At 44.4% G+C, this 23830-nt stretch overlaps 1 protein-coding gene across 1 annotated transcript in view; it reads left to right on the forward strand.

The window, feature by feature from the left end:
• Nucleotides 1-2794, forward strand: part of GALNT1 (polypeptide N-acetylgalactosaminyltransferase 1) — a 63003-nt gene extending 60209 nt beyond the window's left edge. Inside the window, exon 12 of the mRNA XM_063131189.1 lies at nucleotides 1515-2794. Within this exon, the coding sequence (XP_062987259.1) occupies nucleotides 1515-1661 (147 nt within the window). The 3' untranslated portion in view covers nucleotides 1662-2794. The remainder of the gene's footprint in view (nucleotides 1-1514) is intronic.
• The last annotated feature ends 21036 nt before the right edge of the window (nucleotides 2795-23830 follow it).

The following is a 23830-nucleotide window of genomic DNA, read 5'->3' on the forward strand; positions in this document are numbered from 1 at the left end:
GCATTTTTAAGACAAATGTAATATTTAAGTAGCCTGGGTGTACAAAAAAGTAGTGGAAGAAAATAACAAACACACTTAACTCTCTGATTTCAATAGGGCTGTTCTAAAGGTAACTATATCTGGATCCAACCCACTCTCTTCCTTGATTCAAAGTTTTTACACACAAAAAATACACACACACAAAATAATTTCAATGATTTCTACTCATATTATTTTCCCCTCTAGTGTATTCAAAATCTAGCTAACCTAGATAAGGTATTTGGCCCCTCCATCTTGTGCTTATAGGCCATGTGTTCTTACTTAATTACATGCTTGTTTTCAGTTCAGAGCCTCATGTGGCGCAGAGTGGTAAGCGGCAGTTACTGCAGCCGAAACTCTCCCCATGGCCTGAGTTCGATCCCACCGGAAGCTGGTTCTCAGGCAGCCGGCTCAGGTTGACTCAGTCTTCCAGCCTTCCGAGGTCGGTAAAATGAGTACCCAGCTAGCTGGGGGAAAGGTAACTGCGACTGGGGAAGGCAATGGCAAACCACCCCGCTACGAAGTCTGCCAAGAAAATGTCAGCAAAAGCAGGCGTCCCTCTAGGAGTCAGTAATGATTCAAGTGCTTTGCACAAGAGGTTCCTTTCCTTTCCTATCAGTTCAGTTACCAGATAGGTTTACTGAAGAAGCCTGTCATGCCATCAAGTGCTATTGGCATTGTGCAAGAGGTCATTTACATTAATGTAACATGTTCGCAATGGCACAGGATTGGATACAGCCCAATGGTTTTTTAAAAATCATTCAATAACATTTTATATTTTTATTCAATCATATTTTTGATTTTGTGGATACTAGGTATCTGAATAATGAAGGTAATCAGCAAACCTATCCACTAAGCATCGTATCCTATAAAATGTTTTGAAATTTGTTAAAAATTATATAAAGCATCTCTTCATTTATAGTGTGAATAATATTCAACAAAAGGTCCTCTACACTACATTCCAAGGTGCTTTTGAACCATGGGGAGTGTTTCAAAAGCAGTTTGCAATGGAAGCGAGACTGCTGATCAAAGAAAAGATGTAAAATATCCGCGGCACCCTAACATTCCACTCCAAGCCTTTAAAAAGCTATATTGGCATTTCCTAGAACCTTACGGCATGCCCCGTTCCATTTGTACTTCAGAGGAATGTGGACCAGTTGGAAGAAGGAAAACGCAATTATTCTTTTCCCAGCAATGCTTCCAAAATATGCCTGAACACTGGTTTGGGCTTTCTCTTCCTCTTCAGTCATGCTGAATATAAACCACAGGTGCATTCCCCTCTATGGGAGGAGATAAAAGGTGAACGATTCCAGTCCTCAGGTTGATGGCCTAAATAGATAATTATCTAACCATCAGAGAGGCTGTGTTGTACTTGAAAGAAGCTTAATAGTTTACATTTGCTTGTTTTAAAAGTACTTTGGATAAATTTTCTTCCTTACTATAAGCTTTTCTTTCTTCCTTCCTTCCTTCCCCTCCCCTTCCTTCTTTGGAAAAAGAAATTAACCCTGTTGCATGTGAACAGTAACCAGTGCCTGGATAAAGCCTCTGAAGAAGACAGCCAGGTACCCAGCATCAAAGACTGCAGCGGCACCCGCTCTCAACAGTGGCTTCTTCGTAATGTCACCCTTCCGGAAATATTCTGAAAGGTATCTAAGAGGAGGATTCACTGGACTACCTCAGCAAGTACATTTGCTACATTCTTATGTGTAGCAAGCAAAGGCTGCAAGGTTTCTTGGCCATTGGAGCAGACTCTTCTAAATCTTCGAGAGCTGTGAGCCAGCCATCCTGGTGGAGCTAACTACATGAGTACTTGTGAACTTGTATGCACTGATGTTTACAAGAGATTTCTTCAAAAATCATTTTATAGAAAACTTGGACAGTGGAAAACTAATCAAGGAAATACGCTCTCTGGAGAGTGGCACAACCTAGTTTGCTTGTACATCAGCAACCTTAGTCAACGGTGCTGTCATAAAGATTCCTAAGATTTTTTTTTTTTTTTGGCAAGGTTTAACATTAACCAAGGTATCAAACATAGGCATAAATGGAGCAGATTCAATGTCACAACAGAAAAATCATTGAAGAAAGAAATGTGTAAAACAGGGTTTAGAGGCAAGAAATCAGAACTATAAAAAGTACAATTTGTAATACTAAATATCAAATTTATATGTAGAATTTTTTTTACCTCAATGGCAAAAATAACCAAGTGAGACAAAAACTTTCTCTTCCATTCTGTGGTAGTCCATTAATATATTTTTCCTCCCTCAATGGGTCTGAACGTATTTTGGGCAGAAACAAAACTGAGCATAAATTCAATTGGCTCTTTGAATGTCAGTTCAACTTTTAAAAATACTTTTCATTTTGACTTGTGGACTGTTGGAAATGTTACACCCTTTTTTTAAAAATTATCTTGAAACTGGAGGCTTAAGCATCAACATCCTTTGTGACTTGCTATTTCAGCTGAACTTGGGTCAGCCAATTTTTGACCTTCCATCACCTGTCTTAAGAATTTGTTAGTGCTTTCTAAATTTGTTAATGACTGATTATGCTTAATGGCCAAGTCTCTTACTACTGTACTACAGATTTTGTTTTCACAGCAATAAATCTTTCATTCTTCGACTCCAGTCATCGGAGCCTGCAGATATGGCTTATTCAGGTAATAGGCTGTTGGCATCAGAAGCATTTTTCCATACCATATTTGGATATCACACATATTTAGATTTTCGAATTGTAATGTTGATCTGCTTTTTTTCTAATAAAATCTAAGGAAATCGTTAAACTGGCCTCTTTAAATAATGATATAGACAATGGCCTTATGACCCTTTGTCACTTTAGTTTGGCACTTTGAGCCAAATAGCTTTATTGAATTACGTTTATGAAGAATCAGAGTACTGGGGGAAAAAATACAGTTTCTTAAATATGTTCCCTTTTTACAAAAGAGACAAAGTCGTGACTAGTAGCCAGAGTAATTTTCAGTGTAATCGCTTCCCTAAGAAGCAAATTAATATGTGTGCACAGAGAATGTGTCTCATTGCAGTTGGCTATATGCTGCTTTGATTAGCCATTCTCGTCTGACCCTATTACGCGCAGCATTTATAAAGCAGTGCCTGAATTATCTTTTCCATACATAATGGTGAACCTGTCTCACCAAGATGTAATTACATTTCTCAGCATCATATGGGCACTGAATTACTTGCATCTTCACTGATAAACGTTGCATATAAATGTGATTTGTACATGGTAGTAATGATCTCCCCAGTTAAATGTTTGCTTTTTTGAACTGTAGTTTAGCTGCAGTCAGAACTAAGCAAACCTTGATTATTTATTGCTGCAGAGTTTTTGTATGATGTTTGCCTGAGTAGAGGTTCATATCTACTATGTGCCTTTCAGATGTGGAATTTTAATTTAGAGTACCCCCAGAGCAGAGAATGCTTTACTAAATTACAGGGTGATTCTAGCAGTAAGAATTAAATGTGTACTAAGGGTTCAATCCTATCGCGATGCTTGGAAGCCTCCAAACTCAGATGCGTAAGGGCATCCAGTGCAGAGCAGGGTGAGTGACAAAGGCGATCGTCACCTCCGCGCTCCTCCTGCTCTGCATATGTGCTCGACAGGCATTTTCGTGCATCTAGCTGGGGTGCTGCAGTGGGGGAAGGAAGAAGGCTGGGGAGGCCTGGGGATACTTCTTAAGCTGGCCTCTTCCCCCCTCCTCGGAGGTTGCTTTTGCGACCTTGGAGAGGCATTCAGCACGGTTCTCTCTGTGCCAGCTGCAAAGGGGAGGGAAGTACGGATTCCTAGACCCAAGGTTGGAGACCAGGACTCTGAAATTTCCTCTGGCCCCCGGATGCTGTCTAGGGGCCATAGGATTCCTCTTGAAATGGCTTGTTAAATATATATTAAAAAGCTAGCAGGACCATAAAGCCAGAAGGACTAGACAGTGGTAATATGCAGCCACTGTAGAATACTGTAGCTCAGTTGTTACATTTGCATCCTGCTCTTCTAACAACTTTTTGAGGTATATTTGGCTGGAAGATAAAGGTTTGCCAAAGGCCTTCCTGTGACCTTCACAGCCAGGTCTCTCACATCTAACCCAGCATTCTAGCCACTCTCCAAAAGGTTAAACCTGTATCCTAAATCTATGCGTTTACTCATAAGCCCTACTAAGTTCAGTGTAGCTTGCTCTATAAGTGTGTGTGTGTGTGTGTGTGTGTGTGTGTGTGTGTGTGTATGCATGCATGTTAGTCCTAATGTTGCTAAAAGCAGCCGTGACTGAGGGTGGTGACCAGCTGAAGAAGCTAGTGAAACAGGAAAAGTAAAAGCTAAGTAAGGGTCCTCTAGAACAAATCAAAGGTTGCCCAGAGATGGTGTCTGCTTTGTCATTTTTCCCCACTAATGTCTCAACCTCCAATTTTTAATTCTTCTATTAACTCTGCAACATATTTGTTTAGATATTTTTTTTAGAAACATTGAACACAATCTATTTTAGAAAATAAATTACAGAAGGCAAAAACAAATAGAAAATGAGACATACTTAGCAGAAAACCACAAACATATCTTTATAATAATTGAAAAAGTTACCAATCCTGCTCTGGCGTTTGTTGCAATGAAGTCTGAAACACTTATAATCTGTTAGAACAGTTGACACTGTGCACTGCTTGTTGTAGCCTCGCTGCTCCTTTTTATGTTTAGAAAGTACAGTTTCCATAATTTAATATGCCATTATTTCAATCTCAAGAGTTTAAGGACTTCTTCAGTATTTTGCATATAAAATCCTGGCTGCTATAATCAAATGAAATAATAAGACTTCTTTATCTTTGGATGCTTTCCCTTTTGGAAAGGTTAATAAAAACAACTTGGGATCCAAGATTATAATAGATAGCTTTTACTTTAATTTGCCAATATTTTCTATTTAACGCAAAGCCACCAACAGTGGACAAAATCATATTGTATCCTTCCACACTTCCAACGTTTTTAGCAGTTTAGCTGAAATGTGGTACCAGTGCACTAACATTTTAAAATAGTTTTCTCATAATGAGAAGCAGTAGTGCATTTATTGACCTTTGTACAATGGTAGGACCATTCTTTCCTAGGAATTTTGGTTTGTAATTTGGCTGGCCATCCAGCCTCATAATCCAGACTGTCTTTCTTAACACATAAGGGGATCTGATGGAATGCCACCCATTAGGATCCAAGACCAGAATTTTTTCTTTTACATATTTTAGTTTGGTTTTCTTATTTGTCTCCGTAAACAAATGACACATTTTAAAACTTTAAATAAATAAATCTTGACCCAAAATGAAGGTTAGAAACTAAACAGTAGTTGCCCCAGATAATTGATTCTAGATTTGGCTTCTTTAGCAAGGCTTCACTAGTGCTTTCTTTAAGGACAACAGGAACTAGGGCTGTGCACGGACCCCCCCCCCCCCGATCCCCTTTGTAGCCCGATCTTCAACTTCCAGATCGGGCCAATCCACCCCGCCATGATCCACCTGTGGCCTGGTCCACTTCATTATGGAGCTCCGGATCCGAATCGGAGCTCCATTTCTCCCCCACCCATAGACTTACCTGGCTGCGCCACCATCGCCACACAAACTGCAGCGGGGGCAGGTAAGCCCCCCCTTGTGTACACCACTTACCTGGTCCGTCGCGGCCCGTCGCCGGCTTCACTTCAGCCCGCGGCTCAACCCGGAAGTGTAGGCCTACACTTGGGGCCTACGCTTCTGGGTTGAGCTGCGGGCTGAAGTGAAGCCAGCGACGGGCCGCGACGGACCAAGTAAGACTCCCCTGCCCCCTTACCTGGCTCTGCTGCCGTTGCTGCACAGGCGGCGGCAGCACCAGGTAAGGCTCCCTTACCTTTTTTTCGGAGCTCCGGATCGAGGCGAAGGATCTGCCTTCATCTCAATCCACTCCGTGATGCTCTGCTGCCCCCCCGATCCTCTTCGCCTCTTAAGGAGAGGCGAAGCACCCCAATCTGCTTCTCCTTCTCCGACCCTAAGAGAAGCGGAGCACAGCCCTAACAGGAACCCCTCCCTCCCTCAAGTGAGCATTCACTACCTCAAAGGCCCCAGTCTTCAGACCTGCCTTGACAGATTTTAATTTCATGGGCTAGGGTCCAGAAAACAAGTAGTTGGCCTCAGTCCTCCAAGCAGCTTGTCCACATCCTCAGGTTGCGCAAGCTGAAAGTATCCATTAAAACCCAACTAGATAGTGTTCTAGTGACAACCATTTCTGACTTCGTTTTAAAAAATGGTACCCAGTTTGGTGTGAATATGAGTAATTTTATCCAGAATTTTTCATCCAGCAAATTGGTTACGATGCACTTTCCAGGGTGCACTCCTTGGCCACTAAGAGGACACCTTTCCCCACCCTAAATTAGCTCCACTGGCCAGCCTTGCATGAATGCAATCGTGGCAGCAAAGAAATTGCAGCATAGCATAAGCCCAAAGGTGAATTTATACTTGAGTTTGGTCATGCTCACAGCAAGTCTTTAACTGTCTGCACTCCAGTCATCGGCCCAATTGTTGCTAAGAATACTAAGGAGTTGATACATCTCTACAATGTGATAAAGATATTAGTTTGTGATTGTATGGCTTGCCTAACTCTTCACATTCCAGGCAGAGACCAGAGCCTCGACAATATCATTGGGTAGGACTGTAATAAAAAGCTCTCAAAACTTCAGAAGACTTGGATTTATCAGCCTTAGGTACAAACCATTAAAGATGACCTTCTACCCCTATGGAGGCTACATGTAGCTTGAAAATCCACCGTGATCAAGTGAGTTATCTATCCATGAAAACAGCACCATTTCTGTCTCCTCTACCCACAGATCATCTTTCCCTTGTCCCAAGCAGAACTCCAGATCCAGAGTGTAACTTGCCACTTATGTTAGCCTATTCTTAATTGAGACAGACCTGTAGTAGTCGTAGCAGTTATGACATCCTGAGACACTCCAGACAATGTAGTCCAAACATTATTGAAAATCCCTCAAGACCATCAGAGGTGGTTTCCAACACCCACCAAGGCTACTGCCATCAGCTCGGACAGAAATGATCAAACAGGGTGGATGGTACAACAACAGAACCCTACTCCTGTCTTGGGTTCACAACAACAGTTATAGGTACTCAAAACTGGCAAGAGTCTGGAGTAGGGTATATGGCCAGAGAGATTGGATCTTTTCAGACCAAAGCTACTCGCTCCATGCCCTTCAAGTTGTTGTTGCTGCTGTGGCTGATAACATAACAGACACACACTTTGTCCAACCAGTTCTTGGCTGTATAAGCCAGGTGAATGTGTTCTTGCTGGATGAGGTCACTGATAGTGAAAGCCTTCTTGTTAACTGACTTGGCATACAATTAGCCCCACCATCAAACTAGAGGGAACTGCAATCAAGCCTCTGATATTATCAAGGTTGAAGGTAGGTTGGAAGGGAAAGCAAATGCAAAGCTGGGTAACTTTTCTTCACCTGACTTGACACCTTAGCCCTCTACTCCCATAAGACTCTATCTCATCTATCACTCTTAGCATGGCTCCACCTGCCTTCTGAACCTCTGTTTCTCCCTTCCACGCCCTCAACTGTAAATTGGCTTCCCCAAGCTTGCTTAGGCCTAAACCAATGTTGCCTTTAAACTGAAGGTAATGCAGTTTTTACAATAGTGTAACTCGGGCACAGTGAGAATGACCCCAGTGTCTTTTATTCCACAAGAGGGCAGAAACTGGGGTTATATTTCGCACCACCTGCCCAACTCCTAATTAAGAATCACACTGAATCACCAGTACAGCTCCAGACTCTACCTCACACACAATGGGAGGATTCCTCTTTGCAAGGCCTTTTGCCCTTGCTCCCCCTGAATCAATGTTCCCAAGAGGACACCGCCTTAGGCATCACTCCTTCAGCAACTCACACTTGTGTCAACTGCAGCTTAATGGACTGAATGCAACCATTCCATTGGTTTAGCCTCACATCTGCCGATCCTCTACATTTTCCAGAGCTAGTCTCAATGGTAGGCTGCAGGCGGGAGACTGGCCTTCACGGCTCGGGAGCAATGATGCAATTTGACACACTTAACATGAAGGTGCTAATTGTGTGTTGCCATTCCTTTCACACAAGACAGAATTAAGGTGAGTTAGTAGGTGGGCCAGACAATCTCTTCCGGTTGGAAGAGTCTCTGCTGTTAAAATGCACGTTCTGCAAACGATAATTTTCTTCGAGATATCTTTTTAATAAAAATTTATTGGAGAAATACAGGGCTGTATGTTCTCTGTAAGGACCTACAATTCTCTACAAAGGAATGAATGTTTCCAATCAGTGAACTGGGAAACCCCATTTTGATGTCTTAGTAATATCTTGTAAAAAGAAAGAAAATATTGCCCAGCCGCTCAGAAGGACTCTGGCAAGCCTTGTCATTACTTTGTTTTGGCAACCAGCTTGCTGTTATGTTTTACACAAGGATCCCTTGGGAGCCTTACAGATTAAAATAATTTACTGGAAAGGAATGAGCTCAAAACCAATTTAAGTGTGCAAAGGCATTAAGAAAGCAATAGTTTCTTTTGAAAGATGGCGGAATAGGGTGCATGTATGTTTACTAGAGCATTTAAGAGAATCATAATATAGGAAGTTTGGTTTCTATTTCACAGTGTTTTTAATTGTTCCCATGTATTATATTGTTGGGGGTGGGGGTTCTTCTGTGCTTACTATCATTTACATTAAAAAAAATGCTGTTTAACTCCCCCAGGGTTCAAAGATTATTGTTTGTCAACACATTTCTTCTTTAAACGTTGACTCTACATTCAAAGTGATTTGCAGGTTTCTCCAAACATTCAGATATTCTTGGGCCCATTGGAGGGAGGGAACAGAAAAGATTTAGTGGAAGAGAAGAAACAAGCTTCCTCCCCCTTTCTTTCTTTTTCATTTGCACAAGCCGTTCTTTGATTTCAAATATGAATTGTGATGCCGCACAAAATTGAATGGATAGTCTTCCTCAACGTTTTGAGAGTTGCCATCAAAAAGCCACAAAAGTTAATAAGCAAAGAGAAGGGTAGTCATTATCAAGGCTCAGCACGATCAAGAGAATCGTGCTGCAGCTCTTGCCAGATCATGATTTCAAATAACTGGTGGGGATCTTGCACAAAGAGAACTATAGTGTTTTAGGAAGATGGGTTCTAGGCTTCTGTAATCAAGGAACTTTTAACATGGGAAAGCATTCAAGTATGATTTCCACCTCTGATTCCATTATTTGAAATTGCACAGTGCAGCTAAAACAAAATGTGGTTTAGTTCATCCTGTTAATGTTTAGGGGCGTATTGTCCCTAAATATGGTGGCTGTATGTTGCAATGTCTCTTATTTCCCCATCCCATTCCCCCCCCAAAATACATTTTTCAAAGTGGACTAATATTTTAACATTACCCTTTTTAGCTTTGAAGGGATGAATGAGATCTAATAAAAGCAAGCACATCAGTGTGGTGAGTATTGGGCCTTAGCTAGACCTAGCGGATAATCCTGGATGGAGGAGGGGTGATCTCGCGTTGCGATTAACGCGAGATCTCGCCCTCATTTACACGTAAGGCATGGCGACCTCCGGAAGAGAGGCATCGCGCCCACCTTTTTTTTTAAAAAAAAAAAAAAGATGGAGCTCACGAACGCTCATGCACAAAGGTAAGGCATATATATATATATAATATTACCCTGCTTTCCTGCCCCCCCCCCCACCGATGGGTGCAGCACTCCCGGCTCTATGCGAGTAAACCCACAGAAATGAGCCACATGCTCCGTGGTCTCGGTCTCCGCCCAAGACCACGGAAAAAACGGGCCCAAAGTGTAGGGCTGTATCTCGGGGCCAGGGAGGAATGATCCCTCCCTGATCCCGGGATCCCCTGTGCGTCACGTGGACGCACAGGGACAATCCTGGGGTTCACCCCGGGACAAACGCTGGTCTAGCTAAGGCCTCAATCTAAGTGAGACCATATAAATGGAACTTGGCAAGTTTTGGCTATTAGAAAAAGGGGCCTTTATTATGGATAGCATACAAATATCAGCAGTTGGACTATGCAAATATTCATTGCTGACTGTGAATTTGCTGCTAGGATGTCTAAATGCTGTGAAATCGGCTACTGGGAGTAATGCAGCTGCTTTAACATTAAATACAAACGCCCATTACCGAGTACTGCAGTGAAATCAATTATACATAAAACAACGATTGTAAACAAAGCAAACTCAACCAAGATGTAGCTTAAACAGTTTGTACGTCAATATAATTGAAAATCACTAAGTATCACTTTTAATTAACTTCACTTAAGTGACAGGAGGAACTTTTCCTATACAACCTGAAGTGCCTAGAATTAATATAAAGCAGATTGGCTGTGTGCCATGATTCTGTTTTCTTATTTTAAACCGGCACTCTTCTTTAAAATAGACTCGGCTTTTGAGACCAGATGAATGAGTGCACTGTAAAAAAATGTTGCCTCAATGGTAGGTGTGGTGGATCATTGCTTGAGATGTTGGGGGAAATCTTTGTTCAAATGGCTGCACGGTTGTAAAGTTCAGTGTAGGTGGGCCTAGCGTGCTTCACGGGGTCCTTGTGCAGCTAAAATGCTACTCTGACTTACTTGGAGATAGGGTCGATTACACATGCAATAAATCCCAGTATTTTGTTGTTGTTTCTGTGACCCTTTGTGATGGGTAGCATCTGCCATGCCCTATAAGTAAGGTGAAAGGGCATGTTTCATTATAGAAATAGAAAGTTTCACTTTGTTCTAAAATGTCTTTATGCTGAGCTAGTTACGGGGGGGGGGGCAAGGTTTGTGGTAGAAATAACACTTCAATTCATCAACTGTAATAAATGGCTATATGAGTGCAAATGTTAGCTTGGAGTGCAAGAGGATCCCTGAATCCAGCAACTTGATGCATGTAGTTATTGAAGAGAAGGGTGCATAGAGCTGTGACCGGTGCAACCTCTCTTGCGCAAAAATTAACAAATTTTGCCTAGCAGGAAAATGGAGGCTCCCAACATCAAAGACTGGGGGTTACAATGTGCACATATTCCAGGGGAAAAGGCACCCAGATATTGTGGCACTTGGCTGACAGTTGTCAATCTGGATACTGTTTTATACTGTTGTTTTTATATTTTTGATGGTTTAAAATTTTGTATACTTTTTTTAATGTTCACTGTTTTTAACTTTTATAAACCGGCCAGAGAGCTTCGGCTATGGGGTGGTATATTTATTTATTTATTTATTTATTAGGGGTGTGCACGGACCCCCCGCTCCGCTTCACTTGCAGATCCGCCATTTTCCGGATCGGGCCGCTCCGCCCCGCCTCCGCTCCGCCCACTTCCGCTCCGCTCCGCTCGGAGCTCCGGATCCGGATCCGGAGCTCCGTTTCCCCCCCCATAGGCTTGCATTGAAAGCTAAAAAATTATACAACTTTTTTTCTGTTCAAGTTAGAAACCTCATGTTTGGCACCATGACACCTCATGGGGATATACACACGCACGCCAAGTTTCAAAGCAATCCCATCATCACCTGATTTTTGGGGAATTTTTGAAAATCGGGCACCCCATTCACACCCCTTTCCATAGCTCCGTCAATTTGCACGTTAGATACCTCAAACTTGCCACCATGAAAGCTTATCCAGGGATACATACGCACGCCGAGACTCAAGGCAGTCCCATCATCCCCTGATTTTTGGGGAATTTATGAAAATCCAACACCCCTTTCCATAGCTCCGTCAATTTTGCACGTTAAAAAAAAACCTCAAACTCACCACCATGAAAGCTTATCCAGGGATACATATGCACGCCGAGACTCAAGGCAGTCCCATCATCCCCTGTTTTTTGGCAGGGCTTAAACCTGCAAAATTTGGAACTTCCAAAACTCCAAGTGAGCGCAGGAAGGACTTCTCCCCTGAGTCAAAGCCACACACACACAACATCCCTGCGAGGTGGGCAGGGGAGGAGGGAGGGAAGGCAGGCAGGCATGCAGCTGGCATTTCTGGGGGCATAAGGAAGTGAGCCAAGGATAAGCCAGTAATGCATATAAAATGGAATAAATCAATAAATAAACAAAGGAGGGGTGGAATTAAAAGCAGCAGTGTTGCTGAATAAACAACAAGAAGAACTTTTTAAAAAAGGCTATATCTGTCTTTTACCAGTAATAGGGGGACGTGCCCGGGGGAGAGGGAAGCAGCTGCCAGTTCAACTCAAGACAGCCACCAACAGCTCTGAGATTAAGAAGTAAACGCTCACTTCAACTCATAACAGGCATCGCTCCACCACTAAAAAGTGAACATTCACTTCAACTCATGATAGGCATTGCTCCACCGTTTTACTCTCTTTGGAAGGCTCTAATGGCCTTCCAGTGCAGGAGAGAGTGGGGGCACGTCCACAATGAGATGCCCTAGGGGAGCTCATCCCCTTGCACCACATCTTTTCAGTTGTTCCCCAAAGTTAGGGTGGGGAGCAGTGCTGTGTTTCTATCTCTTATTCTTGGCTTAGTATATGATTTCAGGTTGTGTTTGTGCATTTGGTGGGGCTACTGTGTTAAAAAACACGGGGAAAAGCCCGTTCAGATGAAGAAAGAGAAGTTTCCCAGAATCCCAAGTTACCTGTTTTGCCTATGCCCTCCTCTAACTTTGGGATCATCATGACCGGGAGCTGACTCTGCCCCTCAGCCCTTTGAAAAAGGTATTTTTCCTGCCGATTTTTTAAAAACTTCTAGCGCGCGACCCGTACGACGCAGAAAGTTGAGAGTAGTCTCAAAATGACCCCCATCCACGACTCTCTGTGCACAAGAATTTTCAGAACGATAGCTTAAACCCCCCCAGTTATCCCCGATTCTTTCCCTCAATGCAATCCTATGGGCGAAAAGCCGAAAACGCCGTTTGAGCCGCGCGGTTGACCCGATTTTCAAAAAAATATAGCATGCGACCCACACAACGCAGAGAGGTGAGAGTGGTCTCAAAATGACCCCCATCCACGACTCTCTGAGCACAAGAATTTCCAGAACGATAGCTTCAAAAACAACCTAGTTATGCGCAATTATTTGCCGCAATGCAATCCTATGGCGAAATGTTTTCAAGATGGCGACCGGAGCGCTCCGCCTGAACTAGGAGCTCCGAAAAATGGTCGCTTCTCTTCGCCTTGCTTCTAGGGGTCCGCGGTCCGCTCCTACTCCGCCTCTGGGTAAGGCGGAGCAGGCCAATCCGCTACTGCTTCTACGCTCCTAATCGGAGCGGATCACACCCCTATTATTTATTACATTTTTATACCGCCCAATAGCCGAAGCTCTCTGGGAGGTTCACAAAAATTAAAACCATAATAAAACAACCAACAGGTTAAAAGCACAAATACAAAATACAGTATAAAAAGCACAACCAGGATAGAAACCACACAGCAAAATTGATTTAAAATTAAAATACAGAGTTAAAACAGTAAAATTTAAATTTAAGTTAAAATTAAGTGTTAAAATACTGAGAGAATAAATTTCATAAATACATACATACATACATACATACATACATACATACATACATACTCTATATTCCCAGGAGTTCAGAGAGGGGTTTTTGAGCTGTAACTATTGGGGGAGACAATGAAAGGTTCTAGTTAGGGCAGTGCTGAACATTCCATGAAGAACTTTTGTTTTTTTACACATTTGTGGGGTGGGTGGGGAAAGGAAGATTAAAAAAAAAGAATGGGAATGTTCTGATTACTTTTGGAGATGGAGTGTGTATTTTTAATTGAGTAGCCACAGAGGCCTTTTCATCTTTTCTTACTGTGCTTAAACGGTTCTTTGCCACCCCTCTCCCATAACAGCAGCAATCCTCCTTAGTCAGGAGCCATTTCACTCCACTGCATCTAAGGAAGGATGCTATGTCCTCCAGATGCACTGCAGGGTAACATGGATCTGTTGCTGCCACTAGAGGAAAGAGGGAACAAAAACCGTTCAAAGGGAGGGGTGAGTTTAAAGTGACGGAGTAACTCTGACTGTGCACCTGTCTCGGCTAAGCGTAAGTGTCCCATCCTCAAAAGTCTTCTGAAACAGAGCAGGGATGGCAAAAGCTGTTCAAAGGAAGATGTTTTAAAGGCGACGCCTCTGACTGCCACTGCTGAAACTGTGAGTCTCCCTGCCTGTGAAATTAATCTGAATTTCTCGAGTCCACTCCTGTATATGCAACAAGTGCCTCCCCAGCTTGACAGCCCCAGAAAGAGGTTGCAGAGGGTGGGGAGGTGCTTTCTAACTAGCCCCTAGTTCCAGAGTGTCCACATGCTTAAACGCTATTCATGTTTGAAAGGGAGATACACTTCTGCCAAACTGCCAACAGTCTTGTTCACCTTGCAGTGTTTCCATGAGACATGCTGTGAACGCTGGGGGCACATCTGCCTGATAAAATGTGAAGCCTGTAGATTTGATTGTGAATGGAGTTACCATCTTGGGAAGAAATCCCTGGGACAAGCCATAAAGAGGTTAACTGTTTTGCATAAATTATATTGTAGCATACTATGGGGATAATATTACCACATGGTGAGGAGTTGGAGCTGTCATTTGATTCAAAACTTCTTTTGCCAATTAACTGTGTGTGGTTGAAAGTTTAGATACTGCCATCCAGTGACTGGGAGGGAGAACACACTTTTCCCTTTACAGGTCCCAGGGTGCATTTTACCTTTCTCGTAAGAGAGGGGAAGACATTCATAAGAACATAAGTGCCATGCTGGATCAGACCAAGGGTCCATCTAGTTCAGCACACTGTTCACACAGTGGCCAACCAGCCATCGGCCAGGGATGAACAAGCAGGACATGGTTCAACAGCACCCTCCCACCCATGTTCCCCAGCAACTGGGGCACACAGGCTTACTGCCTCAAATACTGGAGATAGCACACAACTATCAGGGCTAGTAGCCATGGATAGCCTTCACCTCCAAGAATTTATCCAACCCCCTTTTAAAGCCATCCAAATTGGTGGCCATCACTACATCTTGTGGTAGTGAGTTCCATAATTTAACTATGTGCTGTGTGAAGAAGTCCTTGCTTTTATTTGTCCTGAAACTCCCACCATTCAGCTTCATGGGATGACCCTGGTTTCTAGTATTTTGAGAGACGGAGAAAAATCTCTCCCTATCCACATTCTCCTTACCTTGCATAATTTTGTACACCTCTATCATGTCTCCCCTTAGCCTCCTTTTTTCCAAGCTAAACAACCCCAGTTGATGTAACCTTCCCTCATAGGGGAGATGCTCCAGCCCCTTAATCATTTTAGTTGCCTTTTTCTGCACTTTTTCCAGCTCTATAATATCCTTTTTTAGGTGTGACCAGAACTGTACACCGTATTCAAAGTGTGGTTGCATATTCAGCTTTGCAAATGACAGTAGAACTATTTTTAACAATATTGGGAGAGAGAGACACACACACCATTGTTGCTGGTGATCCTACTTTCGTAGGGGAGGGGACAGTTGGCTTACGGATTTACAACTGGTGCCATAGAATATTGGAAGCTGCTGAGGATCAAGCCAGTTCCTATCTGCATAAGCTCTGTCCCATCATCTTTACAGCTCCTTCACAGATGCATCGCTTGTGCTAGAGCAGCCTTTCTCAACCTGGGGCGCTCCAGATGTGTTGGACTACAATTCCCAGAATGCCCCAGCCAGCTCTGCTGGCTGGGGCATTCTGGGAGATGCAGTCCAACACATCTGGAGTGCCCCAGGTTGAGAACCACTGTGCTAGAGCATGACAAAGATGGAATGTACGAAATGGCTTATAGCTATATGTAAATGTGTATAAAGTAGCACATCATGATGAACTGTGTATAATATCTTGTTCTGAAGTTAATATTGGACTCGCTGACAGCCAGAGAAGTTGGTTTGATCTGCTGCTTTGGTTTTCTTCCTATTTTAGCGCAGGGGGTTTGAACTTATTTTATGTGGCTGTCTATGAACAATTCCAGTAACCTACCATACATCATACCATTCTCTTTTCTCTCAGTATATACTCTGATTGTTCGGGGGGGGGGGGGTGAGAGAGAGAGGTTGCTGCAGACTGCTTTTCGTTCTCACCATGTTTAGCCCTGAGCTGTAAAATTGCAAAATAGCACAGCCGTGTAATTGGGAGGTGTTGTTGTTGTTGATACGTTTTAAAGCCCCAAAGCCAATAAAATGTAGATCGGTGCTGATGAAGCAAGAGCTAGGGAGAATTCTGCTGAGTGCCACACTAGACAAAATATACTTTGTACAGAAAGTGTGCCCTGGAATGAGGGTTGTTCTTGTAGTGTAAGAGATGGTGGTCTTTATCCTCTTCCAGTCATTATTCTGAACTGAAATGGTATCCCTCTATTATGAAATGTCCTACCACAGTGATGAGAAACTAGCAAGGGGATGTTCCGATTAACATCTGGCCCCTGTTAAAACTGAATTGTTAACCAGAGTCCTGCCATTTGAAGTGTACTCGTAGCTTCCAGTTCCAAATGCCCCCCCCCCAAGAGACCTCAGAATTTTATTTTTAAAGCGCTTGCCTCTTAATTTTGACCTTTAGCGCGTGGCCCATTGAAGAGGCCAAGTCATTGTTCTTCCTGGAATTCTGAAGAACAGCAAGAAGCCACAGTCCAGAAGAGCCATGTGCAACATCTGGATTTTGTAGGGTGCCATGGAGAATTGTTGTCCCCAAAGCAAAAAGCTCCAGCCGTACAATCGTTACTCAGAAGTAAATTCTACTGTATTCAATGTGATTTGCTTCTTTATAAACGTAATGAATGAAATGAAGAATGAATGCTATAGAGCAGTGGTTCTCAACCTTTTTTTGCTCCATCCCCCCCTTCACCATTGTTCAGAATATAATTCCCCCCTTCCCAAGATAGTCTAACTCAAAAGGTGCATACCAAATAATATGCATATAATATTGAAAATCTTTTATTTTTTCTATATTAGTCCCATATAAAGGGGCAACGCAAAGCATGGCCCCTTTTACATTCTCACCTCCCATGCTTTGTGTTGCCCCTTTAAATGGGAAGCTTGAAACTTCTAGGGTTGCGAGGGAGGGAGGGAAAAGAGAGCAAAGGCCTGACTTTTGCAGATGACATGACACTTTTCTGGGATGTTTTTAATAACGTGTAGGAAGACATAATCTACAGGACATCATACTTTGCTGAATAGTGGTCCCAATTCCCCACCTGGAACCCTAAAATTCCCCCCGTGAGGAATTCCCCCCTTGTTGAGAACCCATGCTATAGATCATACAACTGTACAAAAATGAGTGACAAACCATTACATAGGAAATAACTATATAGAAACTATATAATAACTATATGAGGGGACAGGAGCAGGCAGAAGTAACATCGGGGCCTGCTCTTGCTGGACTCTCCCCCCCCAACAGGGCAAACTGCCATCTTGGCCCTGTGGGGAAGAAGAAGGACCGAGGGGACAGGAGCAGGCAGAAGTAACATCGGGGCCTGCTCCTGCTGGACTCTTCCCCCCCCCACAGGGCAAACTGCCATCTTGGCCCTGTGGGGAAGAAGAAGGACCGAGGGGACAGGAGCAGGCAGAAGTAACATCGGGGCCTGCTCCTGCTGGACTCTTCCCCCCCCCCCAGGGCAAGCTGCCATCTTGGCCCTGTGGGGAAGAAGAAGAACCGAGGGGACAGGAGCAGGCAGAAGTAACATCGGGGCCTGCTCCTGCTGGACTCTTCCCCCCCCCACAGGGCAAACTGCCATCTTGGCCCTGTGGGGAAGAAGAAGGACCGAGGGGACAGGAGCAGGCAGAAGTAACATCGGGGCCTGCTCCTGCTGGACTCTTCCCCCCCCCCCCAGGGCAAACTGCCATCTTGGCCCTGTGGGGAAGAAGAAGGACCGAGGGGACAGGAGCAGGCAGAAGTAACATCGGGGCCTTCTCTTGCTGGACTCTTCCCCCCCCCCACAGGGCAAACTGCCATCTTGGCCCTGTGGGGAAGAAGAAGGACCGAGGGGACAGGAGCAGGCAGAAGTAACATCGGGGCCTGCTCCTGCTGGACTCTTCCCCCCCCCCACAGGGCAAACTGCCATCTTGGCCCTGTGGGGAAGAAGAAGGACCGAGGGGACAGGAGCAGGCAGAAGTAACATCGGGGCCTGCTCCTGCTGGACTCTCTCTCTCTCTCTCTCTCTCTTTCTCTCTCCTCCCTCCCTCCCTCCTTGACTCCTTTTCCTTGTGTGTCATGTCTTTATTAGATTGTAAGCCTGAGGGCAGGGACTGTCTTTTTTTCCTAAGTGTAAGCCGCTCTGAGAGCCTTTTTTGGCTGAGGAGCGGGGTATAAGTATGATAAATAAAATAAATAAATAAATAATAAATAAACGTCCAAAGTAAGCAGAACTTGACTTATACTGACTTAAACCTTTGCCCATCTGGAAAAAAACATTGCTTATTTGTGTTCAATTTATGCTTTTAGGTTATACTGATTAGGCATGTGCTCTGCTCCGATTAGAAGCGCAGAAGCAGGAGCGAATTGGCCTGCTCCGCCTTGCCCAGAGGTGGAGTAGAAGCGGACCGCGGACCCCTAGAAGCAAGGCGAAGAGAAGCGCCCATTTTTGGAGCGCTCCGGTTTCCGCGGTCCGATCCGATCGCCATCTTGAAACATTTCGCCCATAGGATTGCATTGCGTAAAAGAAAGGGGGATAACTGTGTTGTTTTTGAAGCTATCTTTCTGAAAATTATTGTGCTTGGAGAGTCGTGGATGGGGGTCATTTTGAGACTACTCTCAGCTCTCTGCGTTGTGTGGTTCGTGTGCTATAATTTTTTAAAAAACTGGCGGGAAAATACCTTTTCCGAAGGGCTGAGGGGCAGAGTCAACTCCCGGTCATGATCACATGATCCCAAAGTTGGAGGAGGGGATAGGCAAAACAGGTAACTTGGGATTCTGGGAACTTCTCTTTCTTAGTCTGAACGGACTTTTCCCAGTGTTTTTTAAAACAGTAGCCCCACCAAATGCACAAACACAACCTGAAATCATATACTAAGCCAATAATAAGAGATAGAAACACAGCACTGCTACCCACCCTAACTTTGGGGAACAACTGAAAAGATGTGGTGCAAGGGGATGAGCTCCCCTAGGGCATCCCATGTGGACGTGCCCCCACTCTCTCCTGTACTTGGAGGGCCATCAGAGCCCTCCAAAGAGAGTAACCCGGTGGAGCAATGCCTATCATGAGTTGAAGTGAGAGTTCTACTCCTCAGCTCTCGTGGTGAAGCAATGGCTTTCATGAGTTGAACTGGCAGCTGCTTCCCCCTCCCCTGGGCACGTCCCCCTATTGCTGGTAAAAGACAGATATAGCCTTTTTAAAAAAGTTCTTGTTGTTTATTCAGCAACACTGCTGCTTTTAATTCCACCCCTCCTTTGTTTATTGATTGATTTATTCCATTTTATATGCATTACTGGCTTATCCTTGGCTCACTTCCTTATGCCCCCAGAAATGTCTGCTGCCTGCCTGCCTTCCCTCTCTCCTCCCCTGCCCGCCTTGCAGGGATGTTGTGTGTGTCTGGCTTTGACTCAGGGGAGAAGTCCTTCCTGCGCTCACTTGGAGTTTTGGAAGTTCCAAATCCATTTTTCAAGTGTGGAAGAAGATTCATATAGGTTTATCTCTACTCCCCAATTCATGGCATGTTGGGATTTCCTTTGAAATGGCCCCATTGAGATGTCTGCAGGTTTAAGCCCCGCCAAAAAACAGGGGATGATGGGACTGCCTTGAATCTGGGCGTGCGTGTGTATCCCTGGATAAGCTATCATGGTGGCGAGTTTGAGGTTTTTAACGTGCAAATTGACGGAGTTATCGAAAGGGGTGTGAATGGGGTGTTGGATTTTCATAAATCCCCCAAAAATCAGAGGATGATGGGACTGCCGTCTGGGCGTGCGTGTGTGTCCCTGGATAAGCTATCATGGTGGCGAGTTTGAGGTTTTTAACGTGCAAATTGACGGAGCTATGGAAAGGGGTGTGAATGGGGTGTTGGATTTTCATAAATTCCCCAAAAATCAGGGGATGATGGGACTGCCTTGAGTCTGGGCGTGCGTGTGTGTCCCAGGATAAGCTATCATGGTGGCGAGTTTGAGGTTTTTAACGTGCAAATTGACGGAGCTATCGAAAGGGGTGTGAATGGGGTGCCCGATTTTTATAAATTCCCCAAAATTCAGGGGATGATGGGATTGCCTTGAGTCTTGGCGTGCATGTGTATACCTCCATGAGGTGTCATGGTGCCAAACTTGAGGTTTCTAACTTTCACAGAAAAAAAGTTGTATACTTTTTTAGCTTAATGCAAGCCTATGGGGGGGGGGAAACGGAGCTCCGATCCGGATCTGGAGCTCCACAGCGGAGCGGGGGTGGAGCGAAGCGTCCCGAACCGCAAACTGCGGATCTGGAAGTGAAGCAGAGCGGGGGGTCCGTGCACACCCCTAATACTGATAGTCTAGCACATGTGTTTTCTGTGTTATACCTGTTCAATTCACCTATTTCTGCTTGCTTTTTACGTTTCTATATAGTTATTTCCTACATAATGGTTTGTCACTCATAATATTTTTGTACAGTTGTATGCTCTTTAGCATTCATTCTTCATTTCTTATTCAACTGGTGCCCTTTTTTATTTCGGTATTTATCAACATGCCATATTCTATTAAAATAAAGGTTGTACTTCCTTCCATTGCAATGTGTGATCAAAGCCAACAGATGCAACAGAGATATGGTAATTCTTTTGTTGAATTAATACCTATTGGTTCAGGAGGTATGCTAGTTGTTTCTCCTCTACTTAGTGCCAAAAAATTGAAATTCAGAGCCAGACTGCAATATATGTCCACAGCAAAAAAATACTGCTAGCTAGATATTTTATTCCAGTAATTTGTACTCTCATACTATTCTTACATTCAATATTATGCTTGTAAATTGCAACCAGTGATAACTAGTCATCTAAAATGCTGTTTTCTTGCTAAATGAATTCTTACTTGAGGGTTTCTAAATATATTTTTAAAAAACCTGTCTCCAGTACTTGAAGTGGGAGAGGTGGGGGAGAATGGGATACTTGTTTCAAATTAGGCCAAGCTATTATATCTGTTGAAAAGATGTGAGATGACATCTCTACGATCTTCCAACACTATGTCTGGTAAAATTTCTATAATTCCTAGCCATTCAACTTCTTTCCAGTGATCAGGGTCGGATTTTCTTAAGGTTAGTCTCTCCTTCCTCCCCCCACCCCCGCTTCCTCTTAATGTTCTCAAACAGAAACACCGCCACCACCCGCCTGACCTGCTTTTGGAACGTTTGTATCAGACAATCAAAAAATCCTACCGGGCAAGCCTATTTGCAATTGCCCCTTATTCACAACAGAAAGCAGCATCTCTTCTGTGGTAGTCTATCAGACATGAAACCATGATAGGGCGAGGATGTGTTATTTCCCCCTTTTAAATGAAAAAGTACCCCTACAGCGTGCGCAACTTCACAACAGCATGCTACATCAAGGTCACCAAGGGCTTCCAAAATGACTGAAGAGGGAAGTGAAACTAACCGAATTTCAAACCATCTGTGTTTCTCTCTCACCCAATAACCTCTGCCCTTCTTGCCACTAAACATGTAAGGGGCACCTGGCCGAACCCCCAAATTCTACAATGTACAAAGTTGGCCACAACAAGCTTTTTACATTTCTCATCATTCTATTTAAAGCCTACAGCCTTGCTACTCATACAGCGCTAGAGCAGCAAAATGCTTTGGGTTCAGAGTTATGGGACAGCACTGTTTCGGCAGCTAAGTAGGCAGCAGCATGTGAGACGGAACACCTTTGCCAGGTACAGGCACCTGCTCAGAACTGAGGCAGCCGGCTGAAGTAAGAAGTGTTGCAATGGTCCCACCTGAGGTACTGCAATGAAAGAGCAGTAGACCACAGGTTTCGGAGTTGAAAAACTCCGTGAAAGCAGCAGTTGGGCAGAGGTGGGTGAAGATTTATTTATTTGTAATCTGCCCAATAACAAACATTCTCTGGGTAGACTACAAATGGTTAAAAGAATACAATACACCAAACATTATAGGATAGATAAGTAAAGCCATAAAACATAAAAACCAAGTCTCTAAAATGCCTGAGGGAAAAGCAAGTTCTTTGCCTAGCACGGAAAGGGCGCCAGGTGAGCTTCCTTGGCGAGAGCATTCCGTAAGTGGGATGCCAATGACTGAGAAGGCCCTCTCTCTTGAAGTCGCTTGCCTAGCTCCCTTCAGTGGTGCACCCAGAGGATGGCCTCCAAAGGGTCTGAGCAGGTAAATATGGTTGACAGCTGGATGGCCACTGTGTGAACATTGTCCTGGACTAGATGGACCCTTGGTCTGATCCAGCATGGCTCTTCTTCTGAGATGTACTGTTAGGTATTTATTTATTTTATTTATTACATTTTTATACCGCCCAATAGCCGAAGCTCTCTGGGCGGTTCACAAAAATTAAAACCATAAAAAGCATAATAAAACAACCAACAGCCTAAAAACACAAATACAAAATACAATATAAAAAGCACATTGGGGCCTACTCAGGAGTAAACCCCAATGAGTTGAAGGGCACTGATTCTCAGGGAAGTGTATCTCTAAACCAGCCTAGCCCAGTCTGGCACCCCCCCAAGATATGTTGGACTACAATGCCCATCATCCCCACCCCAATCTGGAAAGGTCCCCCAAGGTGCATTGGGACTGCAACTCCCAGCATTCCTACCCCAATATGGCACGCTTCACCAAGGTGTGTGAGACTACAACCCCTATCATCCCTCTCTCATCTGGCATACCCAAAATGTGTTGGGACTACAACTCCCATCATCCCTACCCCTCCAATCTGGCATGCCCACCCCAAAATGCGTGAGACTACAATTCGCACAGTCCCCTTTTGAAGATGGATGGGCATTGTAGTCCAACACACCTCGGGCAGCACCCCGTTCTCCCCCTCCCCATTTCCATAGCAACAAGCCCCCCCCATCAGCACCACTGCTCTGACCCCAAGTTGTTTAAGGCTTTAAAGGTCAACACCAATACTTTGAATTGGGTTCAGAATGAACTAGAAGCCAGTGCAGGCACAGAGTTGCTGGCAGCAACAGGCAGAATGAAGCAGACAGATATAGTGCTAGTGAGCCATTGACCTGGCAGTTGGCACGTGCAGCATGACACCAAGCCCTGCCAGGTAGGCCGCCAGCTAGCTAAGTGAGAAGCACCCTTGCCACAGACACAGTCCCCATATTGTTGCAGGAGCAGCAAAGCGTGTTCTGGATTCAGAGTTGAGGTACTGCAGTGACAGAATAGCGCAGGCAGGCATGAGAAGGGTGGCAGCAGGCAAAGTGAGGAGGCAGCACTGCAAATCAGGGCCAGATGGAAGGATGTTACAGGCTGGCGAGATGGCAAGTGAAGCATGACACTCCCCTACTTCATCCTGGCACTTGGCAGCTCACAGAAATAAAGCCAAGTGGGGCACAGTCCTGTCCCCCCCCGCCCCCGATTCCTGTGTGGGGGCACAAGATTCAGAGCTGAATTTCTTTCAATTCACTACAGGTTTAGAGCTGAGTTGCTGCACTGACAAAGCAGCTAGGTGAGTGGTGAAGGGATGTAGGTGGGCCTGAAGGCAGGCTGTTTGAGGTGGAATGAGTGCCAGATGAGGGCTTAGGCCTGTGAGTTGGTACGCTCAGCGTGACGCCCACTGAGCTTTGCTACTTCATTCCGGCACTCGACAGACAGGCGACTTAATTGAAACAAGAAACACTCTGTGCCTAGGTGGGCGCAGACCTGTACTATCAACGAAAGAACAGCAGGGTGAAAAATTGCAAAGCGCAGTACCTCAGAGTTGAGGTCATGCACTAAAGGAA

The sequence above is a fragment of the Elgaria multicarinata genome, chromosome 1 (genome assembly GCF_023053635.1).
Source record: "Elgaria multicarinata webbii isolate HBS135686 ecotype San Diego chromosome 1, rElgMul1.1.pri, whole genome shotgun sequence".
Taxonomy (NCBI): Eukaryota; Metazoa; Chordata; class Lepidosauria; order Squamata; family Anguidae; genus Elgaria; species Elgaria multicarinata.